Below are 23,768 nucleotides of genomic sequence, written 5' to 3' on the forward strand. Positions count from 1 at the left end.
TGCTGAAAGTGGTGGGAGTAGCAGAAGTGTCCATGACCATGGAGTCTTAATTGGCTTCATATTGGAGTTTGAGCGTTTTATGATTGTTGTTTTTTGTTAAAGCCGCTGTTGCCACCTGGTGGTGAAAGTGGAACCATGCCGTGTAACTTGATGACAATCCCTGCATTCCAATTGGATCCTGTAGAGGGCAGTGAATTCAATTCTTGGAGAATTCCCCTCTAAGTTTTCTGTAGGTCTAAACTCACCTTTACATTAGCGCACCGTGCTTGGAATGGAATACTAACTGGCATTAGTATTGACATGCAGGCCTAGAGAAATAGGAACTCCAAGAAACTTGAGGGAATTTCCAAAAGTTTATTGTTCCAGGAATCATCAAATGCATGAAAATATACTCTTCGAGAAATAATAAATATACAATATTTCTTTATGAACAAAATGCACAATTTACAAAAACGTCCAATGTGTGCTCCACATCCTATGTCTTTAAGATATCAGACCTTATTACAGAGTTATAGCTGTTATTATAGTGATTAGTATGTCTTCTCATCATTAATATCAATATTATTCATAATAATAACATTTATTATGATTATTTATCCTATTGCTTTCTTGTGATTTCAAGACTTGGCCTCTACTGACAACTTCATAATATGGATGTCGTATATACAGTATCTTCCATTAGTTCTCTGATAGAGACCGTTTATCTATTTGTCTTGGGTGAAAGTTATTCCACACATTGTGAGTTTAAATAACTTTTCACAGACTGATCCTGTTCCCTTCACAGAAGCCTGAAGACGGACAGCTCTGTCTCAGAAGTCCTTGGTGTGTCTGTCTGTTGTCCTCTACCCTCATATCCATGTCTACATGTTCTATGTTCTGTGTATGTTCCATGCCCATAGCAGTTCATTTCCACCTCCAGTTCCCATTTGCAGAATCTTTATATGTAGATATTTGTATGTTCTAGGGTTCTTGGCACATAACGGTGCTCAGGTATAGAGACAGTATGAGTTTTTGTCTGTGGAGAGAGCTCCACCATGTGGTCAGGAGGTGAACAGCAGGTGCGAGGTGAGTAACGTTAGTAGGCAGGTGAGGGCGTGGGTGGTGCCGATGGTGTACTGGGCTGAGCTGGGGGTGGGCAGCGCTGAGGGTGAGGACTGGCTGGGGGGTTCCACTGGAGGGTAGAGGCCTGTCCTCCTCCTCTGCTCCTGGTGGGTGAGTAGAGGCTCCACTGTCACATAGCCATTGGTTATCCTCACATTAGGCTGAGGAGTTGTGGTGCTGGAGGTTAGGAGAACAAGATCAGTCAGGTTAACAGGAACACTGTGGTAGAGCTTGTTATGGTCTCTTGCTGTGTGAGTGTCTGCTACCCTTCATTTTATGCTATTTTCTATTGTCATTGAATGGGTTCAATAAAGACCTATAGAGACAGTGTGTGTATTTGTTCTCTTCTTCTCTCACCCGTCACCGATGCGGACCCACAGGTCACTGAAGAGGCGTGGGCGGCCATGGCTGCGGTGGGCCTTCCGGGGGCGCTTATGTCTCCCAAACTCCTCTAGCTGGCTCAGGCTGTCTGGCAGCAGCATGTGGGGTAGCTCCTCATCCTCCAGCTCCTCCAAACCATCCAGGCTACCATCCAGGTCTGAGGGGCTGGTCACCCAGTCATAGGGAGAGGTTTTACCCGCATCGGAGCCCCCATCGCTGGGGTTCTCTGTTGGTTCTCTGTGGAACAGAGATATGCTTATTAAATATCATAGCACTATGGTATAGACCTGGCTGTATGTTCCCTTATCACTAGAATATATTAAAGATAACAGAACAATGTTGGTGAGCAGTTTAAGCATATTATGTCAGATACTTTAGGGAGGTTCTCCTTGTATGCTGTGTGTGAATGTGTTATGGTGTGTGGTTTAAGGTGACCTGACCATCACGGTGCTCTCTAGTCTATCTATGTGGTCCAAAGGGCTTTGAACATCAAACAGGGACACAATGCCCTCTGTGCTTGTAAAAAGGTGACTAAGTGTCTAAACGAGCCACAAGGGAGGAAGCTGTAACCCATGTGGAGGCCTGTCTGAGTGACATCTGCCCCAACCACCCTGACAACTCAATACCTTAGAAATTCCTCCTTACCATATTCGTTTCATTGAAGTAGTCTCTAATGTAACGGTTGGATAGGTGAAAGTAAGGGTTCTACTATTACATTGCTTTGATCAACACAATCATGTGCGAGCAGGAAAGGAGGAAGTTAGAATAGATTTCCAAAGTATTGAAACACAGCCCTACACTAATCCACAAGGAGTTCATTCCTTATCTGTCTTTCCCTATCTGGTTACCGGTAGTTGCCTGTAGGCACAGATATAGGATCAGAAAACCCCAAACCCCATATACCTCAACATATAGGGGAATTCTTCCTACTATGTATATGAAGGGTCATATTGCTTTCCCATCAGTTAACACCCTGGAGGTTTGACATCATAATGAGGCGCCAAGTCCAGACAACACAGTGCTCAGTTCTGTGTTTGCCAGTGTTACACTGACTACAGTGGCTTGCTGCTATAGCCACTCTACACTGAGTCACTTTTTCCTTCTGTCATAATATCTCTATTGAGCAGAGAACACGTGGTGCCTCTGGGTTCAGAGGCTCAGTTTAGAGGTTTACACTTGATAAACACCTGACAAGCTTCCTGATGTATTGTGTTGTTGTGTCACCTCATATCAGAGAGCACAACTTGCTTTGAGGGGTTTTGTGGTTTTGTGTTTCGACCACAGTCAGTCCACTTGTCAGTTTTTGAAATAGAACTGCTGTGGCCTTCAGCTCGGCTGGGGCCTGCTCTGTGTATGAGCCAGGAAGGAACGGGTTGGTTACAGCTGGAATTTGCAGTGGGGAAGTGAGTTTGTAAAAGCACTGGCTGGATGGGAGGTTTTAATGTAGCTCTGTTTTATGCGATTTCCCTTATTGTTCCTAATTTTTCCATTTTCACCCTAGTTCATGTGAGTCTTGTAACCATTAGCGCTGCTATTTTAATGGGCCCAACCTGCTCGGCCCTTGGATCAACCCCCCCCCCCAAGTCCTCCTGCTGCTGCCTGCCTGTTCGGGGTGGGAGAGTTCACAGGAGACTGGGGGCTGGTTTGCGTGAGGAGATGCAGCACCCCTCTCCAGGAGGCAAATGGTTGAGGCCTTTCTATGAGGTAGCCATGCCAAGGGGTAGCAAGGAGCGGGCTGGCCCACCTCTCACAGCTGGCGGGGTGAGGGAGTGAGGGTTGGGGGAATCAAAGGATTCCTACTTAGCTGAGCTCTGGTTGTAATGGTGTACTACATGTACTAAAACATGTTTCTACATTTAGCACATCTGTGGGGGTCAATTAGTACATGTCATGTGTTTCTGCTCTAGTTGATGTGGGATTGTAAAGTTATGGGGTAACTTGTGACTGTGTTTGTGAGAGGGATCATATGAATTAGTGCTCAATGGCCATACACACATGTATCAATGTGTGTGTTTGTGTTAGTGCGTAAACAATACTGTAGTCTCTGTGTGTATGTATTTGGGTTGTAGCCCTGCTGCGTGGGCGGGGTGTGTCTCTGTACTCACTCTGGGATTGGTTCCTGGTAGTGTGATGGTGTGTGCACCACCTCGTAGCCCTCCTGTCTCAGGATGTCCAACACACTGTGGTTCCCCAGGAAGTGACCTAACAGGAAACACAACAGATCAGTTCACATCTCAGATAGGGCCCAGAGTTTTTCCTGATCAGGCAATGTGGTCCAGAAAATCTCTTCTCTTTGGTAATGATGACAGATGGTTACATGATAGTCTCTAGTCTGAATCAGAGGTCTGAAGAGACATGATAGTCTCTAGTCGGAATCAGAGGTCTGAAGAGACATGATAGTCTCTAGTCGGAATCAGAGGTCTGAAGAGACATGATAGTCTCTAGTCGGAATCAGAGGTCTGAAGAGACAGGGTGGCAGTGAGCCTGTTTTGGTGGCAGTGAGACCATCCTTAGTTCCTAACACATACCGGCCCTTGATCATTCACTACACTTGTTCCTAATGACCCCATATTGTAGTGCACTCTGCTCCTGGCCTCCTTCCCCAAACCCCCTGTGTGTGTGATTCCTTCACTCTGACATCAAACAGACATGCCCCAGCCCCACTCTGATGAAAGCTGTTTTATTCCTCTCTACAGATGATAATCCCAGGTGTCACTCAACCCAGCAATAAGGCCTAATGCTCTCTGACATCACCCCCTCCGCACGCTCCTCCAGCTTATTAACAGCACGCTGACAATCTTCAAGCTCCCAAGCTCGCCAGCTTTTTTCAGACCCTCTATTTTATTATTATGATTTTTCTGATCATTCCTGAGGGAGAAAAAAGCGGTACTAGACTTTCTTGGCGGCGGAGTTCAAAGGCTGCGTTGGGATTGGCATGATGAGAGAGGAGAGGCTACCGCAGAGTGTCGGCCAGATCAGACGGCCAGATTACAGCACTCTCCCTCCCCCACAACAGGCCCCTCCAGAGGAGAGAGAGGAGGGAGGTGGTGGGGGGGTGTCGCAGGAAGGCCAAGAAGATCATCAAGGACCTCAGCCACCCGAGCCATAGCCTGTTCTCCCCTCTTCCATCAGTCAGACGCGGGCAGTACAGGAGCATCATGGCTAAAACTAACAGACTGGCCAATAACTTCTACACCCAGATCATCGGGCTGCTGAATAGCCACCACTACTCCTAACCCCCTCCACTCTGCCTTTCTACTCCTCTCCTGTCCTCTCCTGTCCTCTCCTGTCCTCTCCTGTCCTCTCCTCCTCTCTCCTGTCCTCTCCTGTCCTCTCCTGTCCTCTCCTGTCCCCTCCTGTCCTCTCCTGTCCTCTCCTGTCCTCTCCTCCTCTCTCCTGTCCTCTCCTGTCCTCTCCTGTCCTCTCCTGTCCCCTCCACAGCTGAAGGCTGCTCCCAGAATGGACGCAGACAGCTTCAATGACCCCCGTGTCTGTGTAAAGCAGATATTTGATTAATTTCAGCTATGAAGCCCTTTAGTGCTCAGTGAAAAAAAGCCCTGTGTATTCCTCCTGTGAGGTCAATCTGTCTGATGTGTCTTGTTTATTTAGTCTCTGTTTGATGTCATACATAAACAGTCTGAACAGAGTTCTTACTGAGGCGTACGGTTACCACAGGCAGAGGAAGTCATTTAGTCTGGTCCGGGGTATGTGTGGGATGAATTAGAAGTGTATGTGTGTGTGTGTGTGTGGTCATCTCTCTTCCTGGCCACCAGACAGCCACAGAGTTAAGGACTGTAGCCAGCAACACACACCTGCTACAGGGGGCCAAGTGTACCCTCTTCCCTGTCTGGTCTGTATCTCTCAGAGGGAATGTTTCTGACTCTAGAGACCATTAGAGGAGCTAGAAAATACATTTCTGATATCTTGCATTCTTCTCTCTTTCTTGATTTGTCAGGGTGCTTTCACATATCCCCTGTATGATCCTGGAGCTGTAGGTACCCTGATCCACGCTATAATGCATGTGTGAAACGCAAACGATCCCAGGCTGAAACGAATCCTGGACCTGTGTGAGTAACGCTTCCAGAATCCAGGACAAGAGTACCAGGTAGTGTGACGCGGCAGCGCGAGTCGCGTTGTAAAGTAGCTAGCTCAACGTTATGTAGAATGTACATCTCTCAAATCATACCCTGAAACAGTTATTTACAGGTCTTGTAAAAGAAAAAAGTATTTTGTGGAATCAAATGTAAAAAATGCTCCAGGAAACCGAACCAGGGTTCCAGATTTCATATGTAAAAACCCACACACACAAACAAACATTCAAGCACACCTGCAACACACACAAACACACACATTCAATAGCCACATATTCAGCCTCTTTCTCTCCCCATCCCTCTCTCCTCTATAGTAGCGTGTGTCTGGTTGCCACCCAGGCTGAGGGCTTTGTGGGCCTGACTCCAGCCGTGTCAGCACCCCATTCCTCCCTCAGCCCGTCCTCGCCTTGCTCCACTCCTCCCTATACCCATCCCTGCACCCTGTCAATATAGTCAAGCGACGCTGAATGGTGAGTGGACATAGGGATAATCCCTCTACTGTAGAGAGTGATGTGGATAGGGACAGGCCAGTGGGAGAGGGAGGCTGTGCCAGCGTAAGAAGGAGAGAGGGATCCATGCTCTCGGAGCATGGGCAGGCAGGCAGGCTGGCTGGTGGACACCTGAGGTGGAGGAGGGGGACGGCGGCGTAGACCTCCACACACAGAACACACAGAACGCATGCTGTTCACTGTTACTATGCTGCAAACAAACACAAGCTGTTGCTTCACGGGCTGTGGAACAACAGACCGGGGGAAAAAGGGAGAGGACAAGAGAAGAGAGGGATGAGGAGAGAGACAAAGGGGTGGTGATGGAATGGAAACAAACCACACAAATCTGGACTCCAAGAAAAAAAGTTGGCCAAGGAAAATAAGGATGCATTCCTCCACCCTAATTGGAAATATGAGTGCTATCTGATGTATGTGTTCACAATGTGCCAGTGTGTGTGTGTATCGGTGGGTATGCGCGTGTATGCATGTCATCTTGTGTGTGGGCACGTGCATGCGTGTGAGTGTGTACCTGCCTCTGTATAAATGCTCGGGGAAGTCCCTGTTTGACTCACTGCCAGAGCACTATCAGCCCCTTCCACAATGTGAGAATGATTCATGTAACAAAGCTTTAATAACTCCAGCATCCCTGCACTGTAACCCTGGGTGTACATGTATACTTCTACAGTACCAGCTCATCTATAAATCACCTCCCAGCCTTCCAGTCAACAAACCGGGGGAGAGAAATTCTATCCGTATTGCATCTGAACCAGCTGAACCATGGTGTTGAACAGAGCAGCTCTCGTTTGACGTGTAAATCTAAAGGAAGGAATCAGGAAATTCCACCCTGAAGCTCTCAGGCTCTGTTTTAGTAGTGGGATTAATGGGAATCAGGAGTGTTTCCCCTCCTTACCCCTCCTCATCCCTTTCTCCTCCCCTCCTCCCTTTCATAATGATTTCATTTCCTATGCATGCAGCCCAATAAGTGCTTCCACCGGTGGGGTGTGATGACCGATGACCGGGAACGGTCGTGTCCCAGTTCTGGTCCCCTAATGCATCAAGACACCATTGGCCATTTTATATGTATAACATGGAATGATTCCTTGGCTAATAGCACCCTTCTACAACTGTTTATTTAAGACAACACACATCACATCTTGACTACGCCCCGTGGAGTGGGTGAGACCCTCTGAATGCTATTACCGGTGGCGTGTGATGACCAATGATTGCGAACGGACGTGTCTCGGTCCAGGTCCCCTAATGCATCAAGTCAGAAAAAGCATTTATACTTATTTACCCCCTGTAGGTCAACCCCTTTTACACTGCATACTCAGAGACACACAGCCTGACCATGGCATCCTTGGTTCTGCACCACATGGACTATGTCAGGACCACTGTAGGGGCCAGTGATTTTCTGTAGGAACATTTAAAGTGATTCCTGCTGGCATTACATATTTAGACTGTCTGTATGCTCTCATTCTGTCTGCCAGACCCCACAGGCTCCAGTCACTGCTGCCACACTGCTGTGTGTGAACCTCCCCTGGCAGACAGAGACACAGAGAGGGAGGGAGGAGGGAAGGAGCGAGAGAGACTGCGGAAGAAGAGAGATGAAAGAGGGAGGTAAGGCAAGAGAAAAGATCGGGAGGAGGGGGAGACAGGGATTTGCTGGGCTGGGCCTGTGGTGGGGTTAAAACATTTAGTGAAAATTGCCCCCTCAGTTTGTTTTTGTTGCTGACAGCTGAGGTCTTAACTCCTTCTCTGCTAGGACAGGACGGGAGGGGGAGGGCAGCTGGCAGGCGTCTGGAGAAAGGCTCCTTTCTTACACACAGACACACAGACAGGCATACACACACACATGCTGACGGTAGCTATGCAGTGCATGAATGTGATGGAAGCCATGGCACCCTCATAGACCCCGACTCAAAGCTCTCTTTATCGCTCTCATCTCATTCCTGCTCCAACTTTCATCATGTCATTTCCTCTCCTCCACCCTCTCATCCCCTCTTTATTACAACAAGTCCCTCTGCTACATGTTAGATACATTTGTAGGTCTCAGATCAGCTGATACATAGTAATTAATGACAGACTTTAGACAAATTGTGTAAAAATTGCAAGTGTAATCGACATTGTGTGTCTGCGTGCATTTGTATGTCCGTGCAATACAAATGTGTGCCGGTGTGTGTGACAAAGAGAATGTGTGTGTTTGTATTAGCTAGAGGAGAGTTATGGAGATGGAGTGAGTGTACAAGTGTCAGTGCAATGTGGCGTAGCAGCCATTAGTGCTGAATGAGCTGTGATATGTTGTTCCAGAGGCTAATGAAGCATGTAATCTACAAGCAGACTAATGAGCCCTACAGATCTAATTAGAGCTGCCTGGGATCAACACCAGCACACAGGCTAATGCTAAGCTAACACGTCAGGGCCTGAGAGGGACAGAGAGAGGGGCTGAGAGAGGCTACAGGCCTGACAGAGAGAGGGATTGAGCGAGGATACAGGCCTGACAGAGAGAGGGACTGAGAGAGGATACAGGCCTGACAGAGAGAGGGACTGAGAGAGGATACAGGCCTGACAGAGAGAGGGGCTGAGAGAGGCTACAGGCCTGACAGAGAGAGGGATTGAGCGAGGATACAGGCCTGACAGAGAGAGGGACTGAGAGAGGATACAGGCCTGACAGAGAGAGGGACTGAGAGAGGATACAGGCCTGACAGAGAGAGGGACTGAGAGAGGATACAGGCCTGACAGAGAGAGGGACTGAGAGAGGCTACAGGCCTGACAGAGAGAGGGATCGAGAGAGGATACAAAAGAGGGACTGAGAGAGGCTTACAGGCCTGACAGAGAGAGGGAATGAGAGAGGATACAGGCCTGACAGAGAGAGGGACTGAAAGAGGCTACAGGCCTGACAAAAGAGGGACTGAGAGAGGATACAGGCCTGACAGAGAGAGGGGCTGAGAGAGGATACAGGCCTGACAGAGAGAGGGACTGAGAGAGGCTACAGGCCTGACAGAGAGAGGGACTGAGAGAGGATACAGGCCTGACAGAGAGAGGGACTGAGAGAGGCTACAGGCCTGACAGAGAGAGGGATCGAGAGAATACAAAAGAGGGACTGAGAGAGGCTTACAGGCCTGACAGAGAGAGGGAATGAGAGAGGATACAGGCCTGACAGAGAGAGGGACTGAGAGAGGATACAGGCCTGACAAAAGAGGGACTGGCACTATGGGCCCAACTTCTAACCTTTGGGGCGGTAGCCTAGTGGTTAGAGCGTTGGACTAGTAACCGGAAGGTTGCGAGTTCAAACCCCCGAGCTGACAAGGTACAAATCTGTCGTTTTGCCCCTGAACAGGCAGTTAACCCACTGTTCCCAGGCCGTCATTGAAAATAAGAATGTGTTCTTAACTGACTTGCCTGGTTAAATAAAGGTAAAATTAAATTAAGTTACATACCAGATTCATTATTAGTAGTTATAATGATAACAGGGGATTGTGTCATACATACTGTATGTAGAAAGCTATGGGTCAGGACTAAGGACTGAAAAAATATGTAAGTATAGAGACTGTAAGGAGAGGAGACAGAAAAGTGATGGGGCTCCACACTGGGTCTTCTGCTAATGGGGAGATGACTGATGAAAACATTATGTTTTAATATTGCACCTCTTCAGCTCTGACTTGTAGTGAATCTAATATCAGACAGATCTTCTATGAGCACCTGTGTGTGTGTGTGTATCTGCCTGTCTACTGTGTGTGCGTGTGTGTATGTGTGTCTGTGTGTATGAGTGTGTGCGTGTGTGTGTGTCTGTGTGTATATGTGTGTGTCTGTGTGTGTGTGTGTGTGTGTGTGTGTGTGTGTGTGTGTGTGTACGTGTGAGTTAAAGATGTATGAGAGCCAAAAAATGCTGTTTCCCCGCCGCAGTCCCAGCTCAGCGACGGGAGACGGGGCCTGTGCATCGTCAGTCTCACGCAGGGGGAGGCAGAGAGGGAAACGTCAGCCCAACAGGGTGGGCACTAAGACAGAGGCACCACTGTTAAATGATGCACACCCACACCGATACAGTAACACACACCATGCCACACCTGTACAAATACAATACTAAACTATCCGGGGGAGACCACTAGTCGTCTTTCCCTGGTGTCTCCTCCTCTCTCGCTCCATAAAACGTTCCTACAGGGAGGAGGGAAGACAAGGAAAGACAGAGTGAGACAGAGCAGATGGAGTTATGGAGGAGAGAGATAGAGTCAGTGTGATAAAGGGGGATGGAGGCAGACAGGAAAGCAGACAGAGACAGATGGAAGAAGAGAGAGAGGGGAGAAGAAAGAGAGAGGGGGAGGCATTGTGACAAAGCAGGCAACATCTAGAGTGCAAGAATACAACTATGGCTTTAACCCACCACTTCACATGCAACTGCAAAACACATCTGTCCAAAACTGAACAATAACCTATTACACACATGTACATAGACACACACACATGCACAGTGCACACACAAAGTCCCAAACTTGTATAACAGAGAAAAGCAACTTGTCTAAAATACAAATATTAGTATGTATTGTATTACTGTATACATTAATTAACAACTCTCTAGGCCATAAAACTCACTCGCCTCCACCCCCTCTCTCTCTCTCTCACACACACACACACACACACACACACACACACACACACACACACACACACACACACACACACACACACACACACACACACACACACACTTTCTCTCCTTCACTGTGTGTGTCAGTGAAGTGGTGGCTGGGCTATGGCTGCTGCAGGACATTCCAGGGGATGTTTTCAATAAGGGAATGAAGGCAGCATCAAGGAACTAGCAAATGGAAACCTGCTGAAACACTGCTCTCTGACTCCAAAACACTGTCACACCAGTTCCTCCTCCTACATGTACGTGCATATTGCTGTGTTATATAGAGAAGGTGTGTGTGTGTGAGTGTGTGTGTTTCACTATATCTTTGTGGACCAGAAATCCCCACAACATAAAGTAAACAAACAAAGAATTTGACCAACTGCAGACATTTTGTTGGTCCCCACAAGATCAAATGCTATTTCTAGGGGGTTTAGGGTTAAGGTTAGAATGAGTGTTAGTGTTAGGGTTAGGAGCTAGGGTTAGGTTTAGGTTTAGGTTTAGGAGCTAGGGTTAGGTTTAGGTTTAGGGTTAGGAGCTAGGGTTAGGTTTAGGTTTAGGGTTAGGAGCTAGGGTTAAGTTAAGGGTTAGGAGCTAGGGTTAGTTTTAGGTTTAGGGTTAGGAGCTAGGGTTAGGTTCAGGGTTAGGATTATGGTTAGGTTTCTGGGTTAAGGATAGGGTTAGGGTTAAGATTAAGATTAGGGTTAGGGTAGGGGTTAGGTTGAGGGTTAGGGTTAGGGAAAATAGGATTTTGAATGGGACTGAATTGTGTGTCCCCACAAGGTTGTGTGTGTGTGTGTGTGTGTGTGTGTGTGTGTGTGTGTGAGAGTATGCTCATAACCTCTATCACCTGGTGCTGTGTCATTCTGTACATGGAAAAGTGAACAACATTCTCTTGGCCAGATCACCAGTATAGTATGCCATACTGAAACAGTCCTTAGAGTACATAACACGACAGTAAGAGTAGAGAAACAGAAACATTCCAGTAACAGTAACACTACAATAACAATAAAAGTAACAGTAACACTAACACTACAGTAACACTACAGAAAAAGTAACAGTAACACTACAGAAAAAGTAACAGTAACAGTAACAATACAGCAACAACAACAGTAACAGTAACAGTAACAGTACAGTAAAAGTAACAGTAACAGTAACACTGCATTAACAGTGACACTACAGAAACAGTAACAGTAAAACCACAGTAACAGTAACACTACAACAACAGTAACAGTAACAGTAACACTACAGCAACAGCAACAGCAACAGCAACAGTCACAGTAACAGTAACAGTAACACTGGATGAACAGTAACACTACAGAAACAGTAACAGTAACAGTAACAATAACAGTAACAGAAACACTAAAGTAACAGTAACACTAGAGTAACACTACAATAACAGTAAAACTACAGTAACAGTAATACTACAGTAAATGTAACAGTACAAGTACAATAACACCACAGTATCAGTAACACCACAGTAATATTAACAGTAACACCAAAATAACAGTAATAGTAACAGTACAGTAACAGTAACTGTAACAGTAACTGTAACACTAGAATAACAATAACAGTAACAGTACAGTAACAGTAACACACCAGTAACAGTAGCAATACAGTAACAGTAAAAGTAACAGTTACAGCAACAGCAACAGTAAAAGTACAAGTCACACCACAGTAACAGTAACACTACTGTAACAGTAACACCACAGTAATATTAACAGTAACACCACAGTAATAGTAACAGTACAGTAACAGTAACACTACAGTAACAGTAACACTACATTAACAGTAGCAGTACCAGTAACACTATAGTAACAGTAACAGTAACAGTAAGACTACAGTAACAGTAACACTACAGTAACATAAACAGTGACAGTAACACTACAGTAACACTACAGTAAGACTACAGTACCAGTAACAGTTACAGTAATAGTAACACTAGAGTAACAGTAACACTACAGTAACAGTGACAGTAACACTACAGTAACACTACACTAACAGTAACACTACAGTAACAGTAACAGTAACAGTAACAGTAACAGTAACAGTAACAGTAACACTACAGTAACAGTAACAGTACAGTAACAGTAACACCACAGTAACAGTAACACTACAGAAAAAGTAACACCACAGTGACAGCAACACTACAGTAACAGTAACAGTAACACGACAGTAACACTACAGTAACAGTAACACTACATTAACAGTAACAGTAACACTACAGTGACAGTAACAGTAACACTACAGTAACAGTAAAAGTAGCAGTGACACTACAGTAACAGTAACAGTGACAGTAACAGTTACAGTAACACTACAGTAACAGTAACAGTTACAGTACAGTAACAGTACAGTAACAGTAACACTGCAGTAACAGTAACAATAACAGTAATACTACAGTAACAGTAACAGTAACTGTAACAGTTACAGCAACAATAAAAGTACAAGTCACACCACAGTAACAGTAACACTACTGTAACAGTAACACCACAGTAATATTAACAGTAACACCACAGTAATAGTAACAGTAACAGTAACAGCAACAGTAACAGCACAGTAACAGTAACACTAACACTACAGTAACAGTAACAGTAACACTACATTAGCAGTAACAGTAACACTACATTAACAGTAGCAGTAACACTACATTAACAGTAACAGTAACACGATAGTAACAGTAACAGTAACAGTAAGACTACAGTAACAGTAACACTACAGTAACCGTAACAGTAACAGTAACAGTACAGTAACAGTAATAGTAACAGTAACAGTAACAGTAACACGATAGTAACAGTAACAGCAACAGTAAGACTAAAGTAACAGTAACACTACAGAAAAAGTAACACTACAGTAGCAGTACAGTAACAGTAACAGCAACAGTAACAGTAACAGTAAAAGTAGCAGTAACACTACAGTAACAGTAACACTACATTAACAGTAACAATAACACTACATTAACAGTAGCAGTAACAGTAACACGATAGTAACAGTAACAGTAACAGTAAGACTACACTAACAGTAACACTACAGTAACCGTAACAGTAACAGCACAGTAACACTACAGTAATACTACAGTGACAGTATCAGTAACAGTAACACTACAGTAACAGCAACATAACAGTACCGGTGCAGTGACAGTACAAGTAGCGGTGATACTACAGTAACAGTAATAGTACAGTAACACCACAGTAACAGTACAGTAACAGTATAGTAACAGTAACAGCAACACAACATTAAGAGTAACAATAACACTATAGTAACAGTAACAGTAACGATACCAGTAATACTACAGTAACAGTAACAGTAATACTACAGTACCATTAACAGTAACAGTAACAGTAACAGTAAAATTACAGCAGCACTAAAGTACTAGTAACAGTAACACTAGAGTAACAGTAACAGTGACACTATAGTAACAGTAACAGTAACAGTAACAGTAACAGTACCACTGCAGTAGCACTAGTCAAGGACCATATCACCTCCACCCTACCTGACACCCTAGACCCACTCCAATTTGCTTACCGCCCAAATAGGTCCACAGACGATGCAATCTCAACCACACTGCACACTGCCCTAACCCATCTGGACAAGAGGAATACCTATGTGAGAATGCTGTTCATCGACTACAGCTTGGCATTTAACACCATAGTGCCCTCCAAGCTCGTCATCAAGCTCGAGACCCTAGGTCTCGACCCCGCCCTGTGCAACTGGGTACTGGACTTCCTGACGGGCCACCCCCAGGTGGTGAGGGTAGGTAACAACATTTCCACCCCGCTGATCCTCAACACTGGGGCCCCACAAGGGTGCGTTCTGAGCCCTCTCCTGTACTCCCTGTTCACCCATGCCTCCAACTCAATCATCAAGTTTGCGGACGACACAACAGTGGTAGGCTTGATTACCAACAACGACGAGATGGCCTACAGGGAGGAGGTGAGGGCCCTCGGAGTGTGGTGTCAGGAAAATAACCTCACACTCAACGTCAACAAAACTAAGGAGATGATTGTGGACTTCAGGAAACAGCAGAGGGAACACCCCCCTATCCACATCGATGGAACAGTAGTGGAGAGGCTAGTAAGTTTTAAGTTCCTCGGCGTACACATCACAGACAAACTGAATTGGTCCACCCACACAGACAGCATCGTGAAGAAGGCGCAGCAGCGCCTCTTCAACCTCAGGAGGCTGAAGAAATTCAGCTTGTCACCAAAAGCACACAAACTTCTACAGATGCACAATCGAGAGCATCCTGTCGGTCTGTATCACCGCCTAGTACGGCAACTGCTCCGCCCACAACCGTAAGGCTCTCCAGAGGGTAGTGAGGTCTGCACAATGCATCACCGGGGGCAAACTACCTGCCCTCCAGGACACCTACACCACCCGATGTCACAGGAAGGCCATAAAGATCATCAAGGACAACAACCACCCGAGCCACTGCATGTTCACCCCGCTATCATCCAGAAGGCGAGGTCAGTACAGGTGCATCAAAGCTGGGACCGAGAGACTGAAAAACAGCTTCTATCTCAAGGCCATCAGACTGTTAAACAGCCACCACTAACATTGAGTCGCTGCATGTGATCCACTCGGTTACACTGGTTGTAAGGCAGAACACAGGATCCGCATCGCGGAAAACATATTCTTGGTCGTACTGATGGTGAGTTGACGCTGATCTTATATTCAGTAGTTCTTCTCGGCTGTATGTAATGAAACCTAAGATGACCTGGGGTACTAGTGTAAGAAATAACACGTAAAAAAAACAAAAAACTGCATAGTTTCCTAGGAACGCGAAGCGAGGCGGCCATCTCTGTTGGCGCCGGAAGTATGTGTATCTATGTGTATCTATCTACTGTATCTTGCCTATGCCGCTCTGTACCATCACTCATTCATATATCTTTATGTACATATTCTTTATCCCCTTACACTTGTGTCTAGAAGGTAGTAGTTTTGGAATTGTTAGCTAGATTACTTGTTGGTTATTACTGCATTGTCGGAACTAGAAGCACAAGCATTTTGCTACACTCGCATTAACATCTGCTAACCATGTGTATGTGACAAATAAAATTAGATTTGATTTGATTTGATTTGAACAGTTACAGTACAGTAACAGCGACACTGCAGTAACAGTAACAATAACAGTAATACTACAGTAACAGTAACACGGCAGAAAAATGAACAGTAACAGTAACAGTACAGTAACACCACAGTAACAGTAACAGTACAGTAACAGTACAGTAACACCACAGTAACAGTAACAGTACAGTAACAGTACAGTAACAGTAACACTACAGTAACACTACAGTAACAGTAACAGTACAGTAACACTACAGTAACCGTAACAGTAACACTACAGTGACAGTAACAGTAACAGTACAGTAACACTACAATAACCGTAACAGTAACACTACAGTAACAGTACAGTAACAGTAACAGTAACAGTAACAGTACAGTAACAGTAACAGTAACAGTACATTAACAGTAACAATACGACTATAGTAACAGTAACAGTAATACTACAGCATCAGTAACAGTAACAATAACAGTAACACTACAGAAACACTACAGAAACCACGACAGTAACACAGCAGTGACACTACAGTAACAGTAACAGTGACAGTAACAGTTACAGTAACACTACAGTAACAGTAACAGTTACAGTACAGTAACAGCGACACTGCAGTAACAGTAACAATAATACTACAGTAACACTACAGTAACAGTAACACGGCAGAAAAGGTAACAGTAACAGTAACAGTACAGTAACGCCACAGTAACAGTAACACTACAGTAACAGTAACAGTAATACTACAGTAACAGTAACACTACAGTAACAGTAACACTGCAGTAACAGTAACAGTACAGTAACAGCACAGTGACACTACAGTAACCGTAACAGTAACAGCAACAGTACAGTAACGGTAACAGTACAGTAACAGTAACAGTAACAGTAACAGTAACATTAACAGTACAGTAACAGTAACAGTAACAGTAACAGTAACAGTAACAGTAACAGTACAGTGACAGTACCGGTAACAGTAACATTAACAGTACAGTAACAGTAACAGCAACACTACATTAACAGTAACAATAACACTATAGTAACAGTAACAGTACAGTAACAGCAACACTACATTAACAGTAACAATACGACTATAGTAACAGTAACAGTAATACTACAGTAACAGTAACAGTAACAATAACAGTAACACTACAGAAACACTCCAGAAACAGCGACAGTAACACAACCAGTAACACAACAGTAACAGTAACACAACAGTAACAGTAACACTAGAGTAACACTACAGTAACAGTAACAGTACAGTACAGTAACAGTAGCAATAAAGGTACAGTACAGTACAGTACAGTAACAGTAACAGTAACACTACAGTAACACTACAGTAACACCACAGTAACAGTAACAGCAACACTACAGTAACACTACAGTAATACTACAGTAACACTACAGTAACAGTAACAGCAACACTACAGTAACACTACAGTAACACTACAGTAATACTACAGTAACACTACAGTAACAGTAACAGTAACAGCACAGTACCGGTGCAGTAACAGTAAAAGTAGCAGTAACACTACAGTAACACTACAGTAATACTACAGTAACAGTAACACTACAGTAATATGACAGTAATACTACAGTAACACTACAGTAATACGACAGTAATACTACAGTAACACTACAGTAATACGACAGTAATACTACAGTAACAGTAACACTACAGAGAAAGTACCACTACAGTATATTAATAGTAACGGTAGAGTAACACTACAGTAACACTACAGAAAAAGTAACACTACAGCAACAGTAACAGTAACAGTACAGTAACAGCAACACTACATTAACAGTAACAATAACACTACAGAAACAGTAACACTACAGTAATACTACAGCAACAATAACAGTAACACTACAGTAACAGCAACACTACAGTAACACTACAGTAACACCACAGTAACAGTAACAGCAACACTACAGTAACACTACAGTAATACTACAGTAACACTACAGTAATACTACAGTAACACTACAGTAACACTACAGTAACAGTAACAGTAACAGCACAGTACCGGTGCAGTAACAGTAAAAGTAGCAGTAACACCACAGTAACACTACAGTAATACTACAGTAACAGTAACACTACAGTAATATGACAGTAATACTACAGTAACACTACAGTAATACGACAGTAATACTACAGTAACACTACAGTAATACGCCAGTAATACTACAGTAACAGTAACACTACAGAGAAAGTAACACTACAGTATATTAGCAGTAATGGTACAGTAACAGTAACACTACAGTAATACTACAGCAACAATAACAGTAACACTACAGTAACAGTGACAGCGACAGTAACACTACAGTAACACCACAGTAACAGTAACAGCAACACTACAGTAACACTACAGTAATACTACAGTAACAGTAACACTACAGAGAAAGTAACACTACAGCAACACTACAGTAACACTACAGTAACACTACAGAAAAAGTAACACTAATGTAACAGTAACAGTACAGTAACAGTAACAGTAACAGCAACACTACATTAACAGTAACAATAACACTATAGTAACAGTAACAGTAACACACCAGTAATAGTACAGTAACTGTATCAGTAACACTACAGTAACAGTACCAATAACAGTAACACTACAGTAATACTACAGCAACAATAACAGTAACAACAGTAACAGTGACAGCGACAGTAACACTACAGTAACACTACAGTAACACCACAGTAACAGTACCAGTACCAGTAATACTACAGCAACAATAACAGTAACACTACAGTAACAGTGACAGTAACAGTAACACTACAGTAATACTACAGCAACAATAACAGTAACACTACAGTAACAGTGACAGCGACAGTAACACTACAGTAACACCACAGTAACAGTAACAGCAACACTACAGTAACACTACAGTAATACTACAGTAACAGTAACACTACAGTAACAGTAACAGTACAGTAACAGTAACAACAACACTACATTAACAGTAACAATAACACTATAGTAACAGTAACAGTAACACACCAGTAATAGTACAGTAACTGTATCAGTAACACTACAGTAACAGTACCAATAACAGTAACACTACGGTAATACTACAGCAACAATAACAGTAACACTACAGTAACAGTGACAGCGACAGTAACACTACAGTAACACTACAGTAACACCACAGTAACAGTACCAGTACCAGTAATACTACAGCAACAATAACAGTAACACTACAGTAACAGTGACAGCAACAGTAACACTACAGTAACACCACAGTAACAGTACCAGTACCAGTACCAGTAACACTAAAGTACCAGTAACAGTAACAGTTACAGTTACTGTAACAGTTACAGTACAGTGCCAGTAACACTAGAGTGACAGTAACTCTACAGTAACACAACAGTAACAATACAGTAACAGTAATACTAGAGTGACAGTAAAACTACCACAATTGTAACAGTAACCATAACAGTAAAAGCAACAGTTACACTACATTAACAGTAACAGTAACACTACAGTAACAGTAACAGTACAGTAACAGTGCAGTAACAGTGACAGTAACAAAAACAGCAACAGTAACAGTAACAGTGAAAGTAACAGTAGCAGTGAAAGTAACAGTAACAGTAACAGTAACACTACAGTGACAGTAACAGTGACAGTAACAGTAACAGTAACACTACAGTAACAGTTACATTAACACTACATTAACAGTAACATTGCAGTGACAGTAACAATAAGAGTAACACCACAGTAACAGTAACAGTAACACTACATTAACAGTAACAGTAACACTACACTAACAGTACCTTTACCACTACAGTAACAGTAACAGTTTCACTAATACCACAGTAACCATAACAGTAACAGTAACACTACAGTAACCATAACAGTAATACTACCCTAACAGTAACACCACAGTACCACTACTCTAACAGTAATAGTAACAGTACAGTGACAGTAACAGTAATATTAACAGTAACAGTACAGTAACAGTAACACCACAGTAACAGTAACAGTAACACTACAGTACCACTACAGTAAGAGTAATAGTAACAGTAACAGTAACACTACAGTGACAGTAATAGTAACAGTAATAGTAACACTACAGTGACAGTAACAGTAACACTCCAGTACCAGTAATAGTAACACTACAGTGACAGTAATAGTAACAGTACAGTAAGAGCAACACTACAGTAACAGTAACACTACAGTAACAGTAAAAGTAACACTAGATTAACAATAACAGTAACAATGCAATAGTAACAGCAAAAGTGACAGTTACCGTACAGTACCAGTAAAAATACAGTAACAGTAACAGTAACACTACAGAAACAGCAATAGCAAAAGCAGCAGCAACAGTAAAATTAAAAGTCACACCACAGTAACAGTACAGTAACAGTAACCTAACAGTAACTGTAACAGTAACACTACAGTAACACTACATTAACAGTAACAGTAACACTACAGTAACAGAAACAGTAACAACCTGGATCATACAGTACAGAACAAAGCACTGGATATATATAGAGAGGGGGAGGTTCAGACTGTACGAAAAGACAGTCTGTCCTAACATACTGTTGATGTACCATAGCCTCAGTGATTATTTCCTTTGACTAATAGTGTGATTACTTGGTACCTAGCAGAGCAGCATGTACAGTGAATTGCATAAAGTGGAGCAGCAATGCCCACTTCACTATAACACCACTCTCATGCCAGAAACGTTCTCCCCAACAGGGGGCACCAGAGAGAGTCAGAGAGTATTTATTTTCTGCTTGTTATGTTATGACTCAATGAACCCCACTCTTTTCAGAAATAAGCTGTGTATGAAAATGAATAATGCGCTTGAGATGCTATATGTCATTACCCAGAGTCAGACACACACCGTGTACCATGGGGCTGCTAGAGCGTTGGGACTGTGGGGAGATTTTGGCATGAGGGAGAGGGTGTGGGGGGCGGATGCTGTGGCAAGATGAATGGCCTGCCCAAACCACATTATACACACATTGTATAGTTTAATTACCCCCGGAAAAAGCATGGAACAACACAGGTAACTCTAGAAGGCCTTAACCTGAGCGTCCGCTCTTTTCCTCCTGTTCTTGTTTTCTTTCTGTAGTTTGGACATGGTTCCTGAAGAACGGCATCCAAGGTAAATGCAGCGGGGGCCGTTAATAGTTATCGGCCATATGGAAGGAAGGAGCTCTTATAAACACTAGTTCTCCTCCAGCTCTTCTCTACTCTGAGGAGACTGCAGCTGGGAAGATGGAGAGGGTGCCAGAGAAGACCCTGGATGGATGGGCCAAGACAGACAGACAGCGACAGAGGAAGACAAACAGACAGAGATGAAACATAGACAGACAGATGGTGGTAGAGAGAGAGAGTCACGGTCTGTGTTCCCATAGGCCTCCCCAGTACTATGCTCTATGAATGCATCTATAATGTGCTACGCATGTTTATCAGGCATTAGAACACTTCATAAGTAAAGTGGTAGCAGAAGTTGATGTCAGAAGGTGACTGTGGGATGTTTTGATATCAGCTTCTCTGAGGGCTGCTTCAGGCAGAAACCTAGAGGAAACGTAGGTCTCCACGGCCTGGTGCTCACGTGTATGTACTCCCCGGGTTATCACCCGGTTATGGCCGCGCTGCAGCCGTTTCCCATCAGCTCACACTACCTGTCAGCCCTCACACACACACACACACGCACACACACACACACACACACACACACACACACACACACACACACACACACACACACACACACACACACACACACACACACACACACACACACACACACGCACGCACGCACGCACACGCACACACACACACATACATACATACATACCGGCCTTTCAGCTGAAGGAACGCAGATGAACAGACAGACAGATGGCCCACTCACAGGTGACTTGGCACTCTCCTGTTCACCTCTCAGGCACCCAGGAGAGGTTATCACAGGCCATTCACCATACACCAAACCGTCTACACCAACCCTATACCTCCCAGTCCACCCTACACCAGTACTACATCAGAGTCTATACCTCCCAGTCCACCCTACACCAGCAATACATCAGAGTCTATACCTCCTAGTCCACCCTATACCAGCCCTACATCAGAGTCTATACCTCCCAGTCCACCCTACATCAGTACTACATCAGAGTCTATACCTCCCAGTCCACCCTATACTAGCCCTACATCAGAGTCTTTACCTCCTAGTCCACCCTACACCAGCAATACATCAGTCTATACCTCCTAGTCCACCCTATACCAGCCCTACATCAGAGTCTTTACCTCCTAGTCCACCCTACACCAGCAATACATCAGAGTCTATACCTCCCAGTCCACCCTACATCAGTACTACATCAGAGTCTATACCTCCCAGTCCACCCTATACTAGCCCTACATCAGAGTCTTTACCTCCTAGTCCACCCTATACCAGCCCTACATCAAAGTCTATACCTCCGAGTCCACCCTACACCAGCAATACATCCGAGTCTATACCTCCCAGTCCACCCTACACCAGTACTACATCAGAGTCTATACCTCCTAGTCCACCCTATACCAGCCCTACATCAGAATCTATACCTCCCAGTCCACCCTACACCAGTACTACATCAGTCCATACCTCCTAGTCCACCCTATACCAGCCCTACATCAGAGTCTATACCTCCTAGTCCACCCTATACCAGCCCTACATCAGAGTCTATACCTCCCAGTCCACCCTATACTAGCCCTACATCAGAGTCTTTACCTCCTAGTCCACCCTACACCAGCAATACATCAGAGTCTATACCTCCCAGTCCACCCTACATCAGTACTACATCAGAGTCTATACCTCCCAGTCCACCCTATACTAGCCCTACATCAGAGTCTTTACCTCCTAGTCCACCCTATACCAGCCCTACATCAAAGTCTATACCTCCGAGTCCACCCTACACCAGCAATACATCCGAGTCTATACCTCCCAGTCCACCCTACACCAGTACTACATCAGAGTCTATACCTCCTAGTCCACCCTATACCAGCCCTACATCAGAATCTATACCTCCCAGTCCACCCTACACCAGTACTACATCAGTCCATACCTCCTAGTCCACCCTATACCAGCCCTACATCAGAGTCTATACCTCCTAGTCCACCCTATACCAGCCCTACATCAGAGTCTATACCTCCCAGTCCACCCTATACTAGCCCTACATCAGAGTCTTTACCTCCTAGTCCACCCTACACCAGCAATACATCAGAGTCTATACCTCCCAGTCCACCCTACATCAGTACTACATCAGAGTCTATACCTCCCAGTCCACCCTATACTAGCCCTACATCAGAGTCTTTACCTCCTAGTCCACCCTACACCAGTAATACATCAGAGTCTATACCTCCTAGTCCACCCTATACCAGCCCTACATCAGAGTCTATACCTCCGAGTCCACCCTACACCAGCAATACATCCGAGTCTATACCTCCCAGTCCACCCTACACCAGTACTACATCAGAGTCTATACCTCCTAGTCCACCCTATACCAGCCCTACATCAGAATCTATACCTCCCAGTCCACCCTACACCAGTACTACATCAGAGTCTTTACCTCCTAGTCCACCCTACACCAGAAATACATCAGTGTCTATACCTCCTATTCCACCCTATACCAGCCCTACATCAGAATCTATACCTCCCAGTCCACCCTACACCAGTACTACATCAGAGTCTATACCTCCCAGTCCACCCTATACCAGCAATACATCAGAGTCTATACCTCCAATTCCACCCTATATCAGCTCTACATCAGAGTCTATACCTCCAAGTCCACCCTATACCAGCCCTACATCACAGTCTATACCTCCTAGTCCACCCTATACCAGCACTACATCAGAGTCTACACCTCCCAGTCCACCCAATACCAGCTCTTCATCAGGGTAGTGTAGAGTATTCCCAAAATGGGAAAATGAAAATGAGTGTTCTTATCGGACATATTGAAGCAGTAAATGTTCTATATGGTCCCGTGCCTACAAACCCAAAAGCACCCCTACTCCCCAACTAAACCCCCTACTCCCCAACTAAAC

At 44.3% G+C, this 23,768-nt stretch overlaps 1 protein-coding gene across 1 annotated transcript in view; it reads right to left on the bottom strand.

The window, feature by feature from the left end:
- Positions 1-340: 340 nt before the first annotated feature.
- trabd2b (TraB domain containing 2B) overlaps positions 341-23,768 on the bottom strand; it is a 91,465-nt gene continuing 68,037 nt past the window's right edge. Inside the window, exons 5-7 of the mRNA XM_024422745.2 lie at positions 3,588-3,684; positions 1,459-1,719; positions 341-1,278 (exon numbers count right to left, since the gene is read on the bottom strand). Of these exons, the coding sequence (XP_024278513.2) occupies positions 1,041-1,278; positions 1,459-1,719; positions 3,588-3,684 (596 nt within the window). The 3' untranslated portion in view covers positions 341-1,040. The remainder of the gene's footprint in view (positions 1,279-1,458; positions 1,720-3,587; positions 3,685-23,768) is intronic.

This window comes from Oncorhynchus tshawytscha, linkage group LG05 (genome assembly GCF_018296145.1).
Source record: "Oncorhynchus tshawytscha isolate Ot180627B linkage group LG05, Otsh_v2.0, whole genome shotgun sequence".
Classification (NCBI taxonomy): Eukaryota; Metazoa; Chordata; class Actinopteri; order Salmoniformes; family Salmonidae; genus Oncorhynchus; species Oncorhynchus tshawytscha.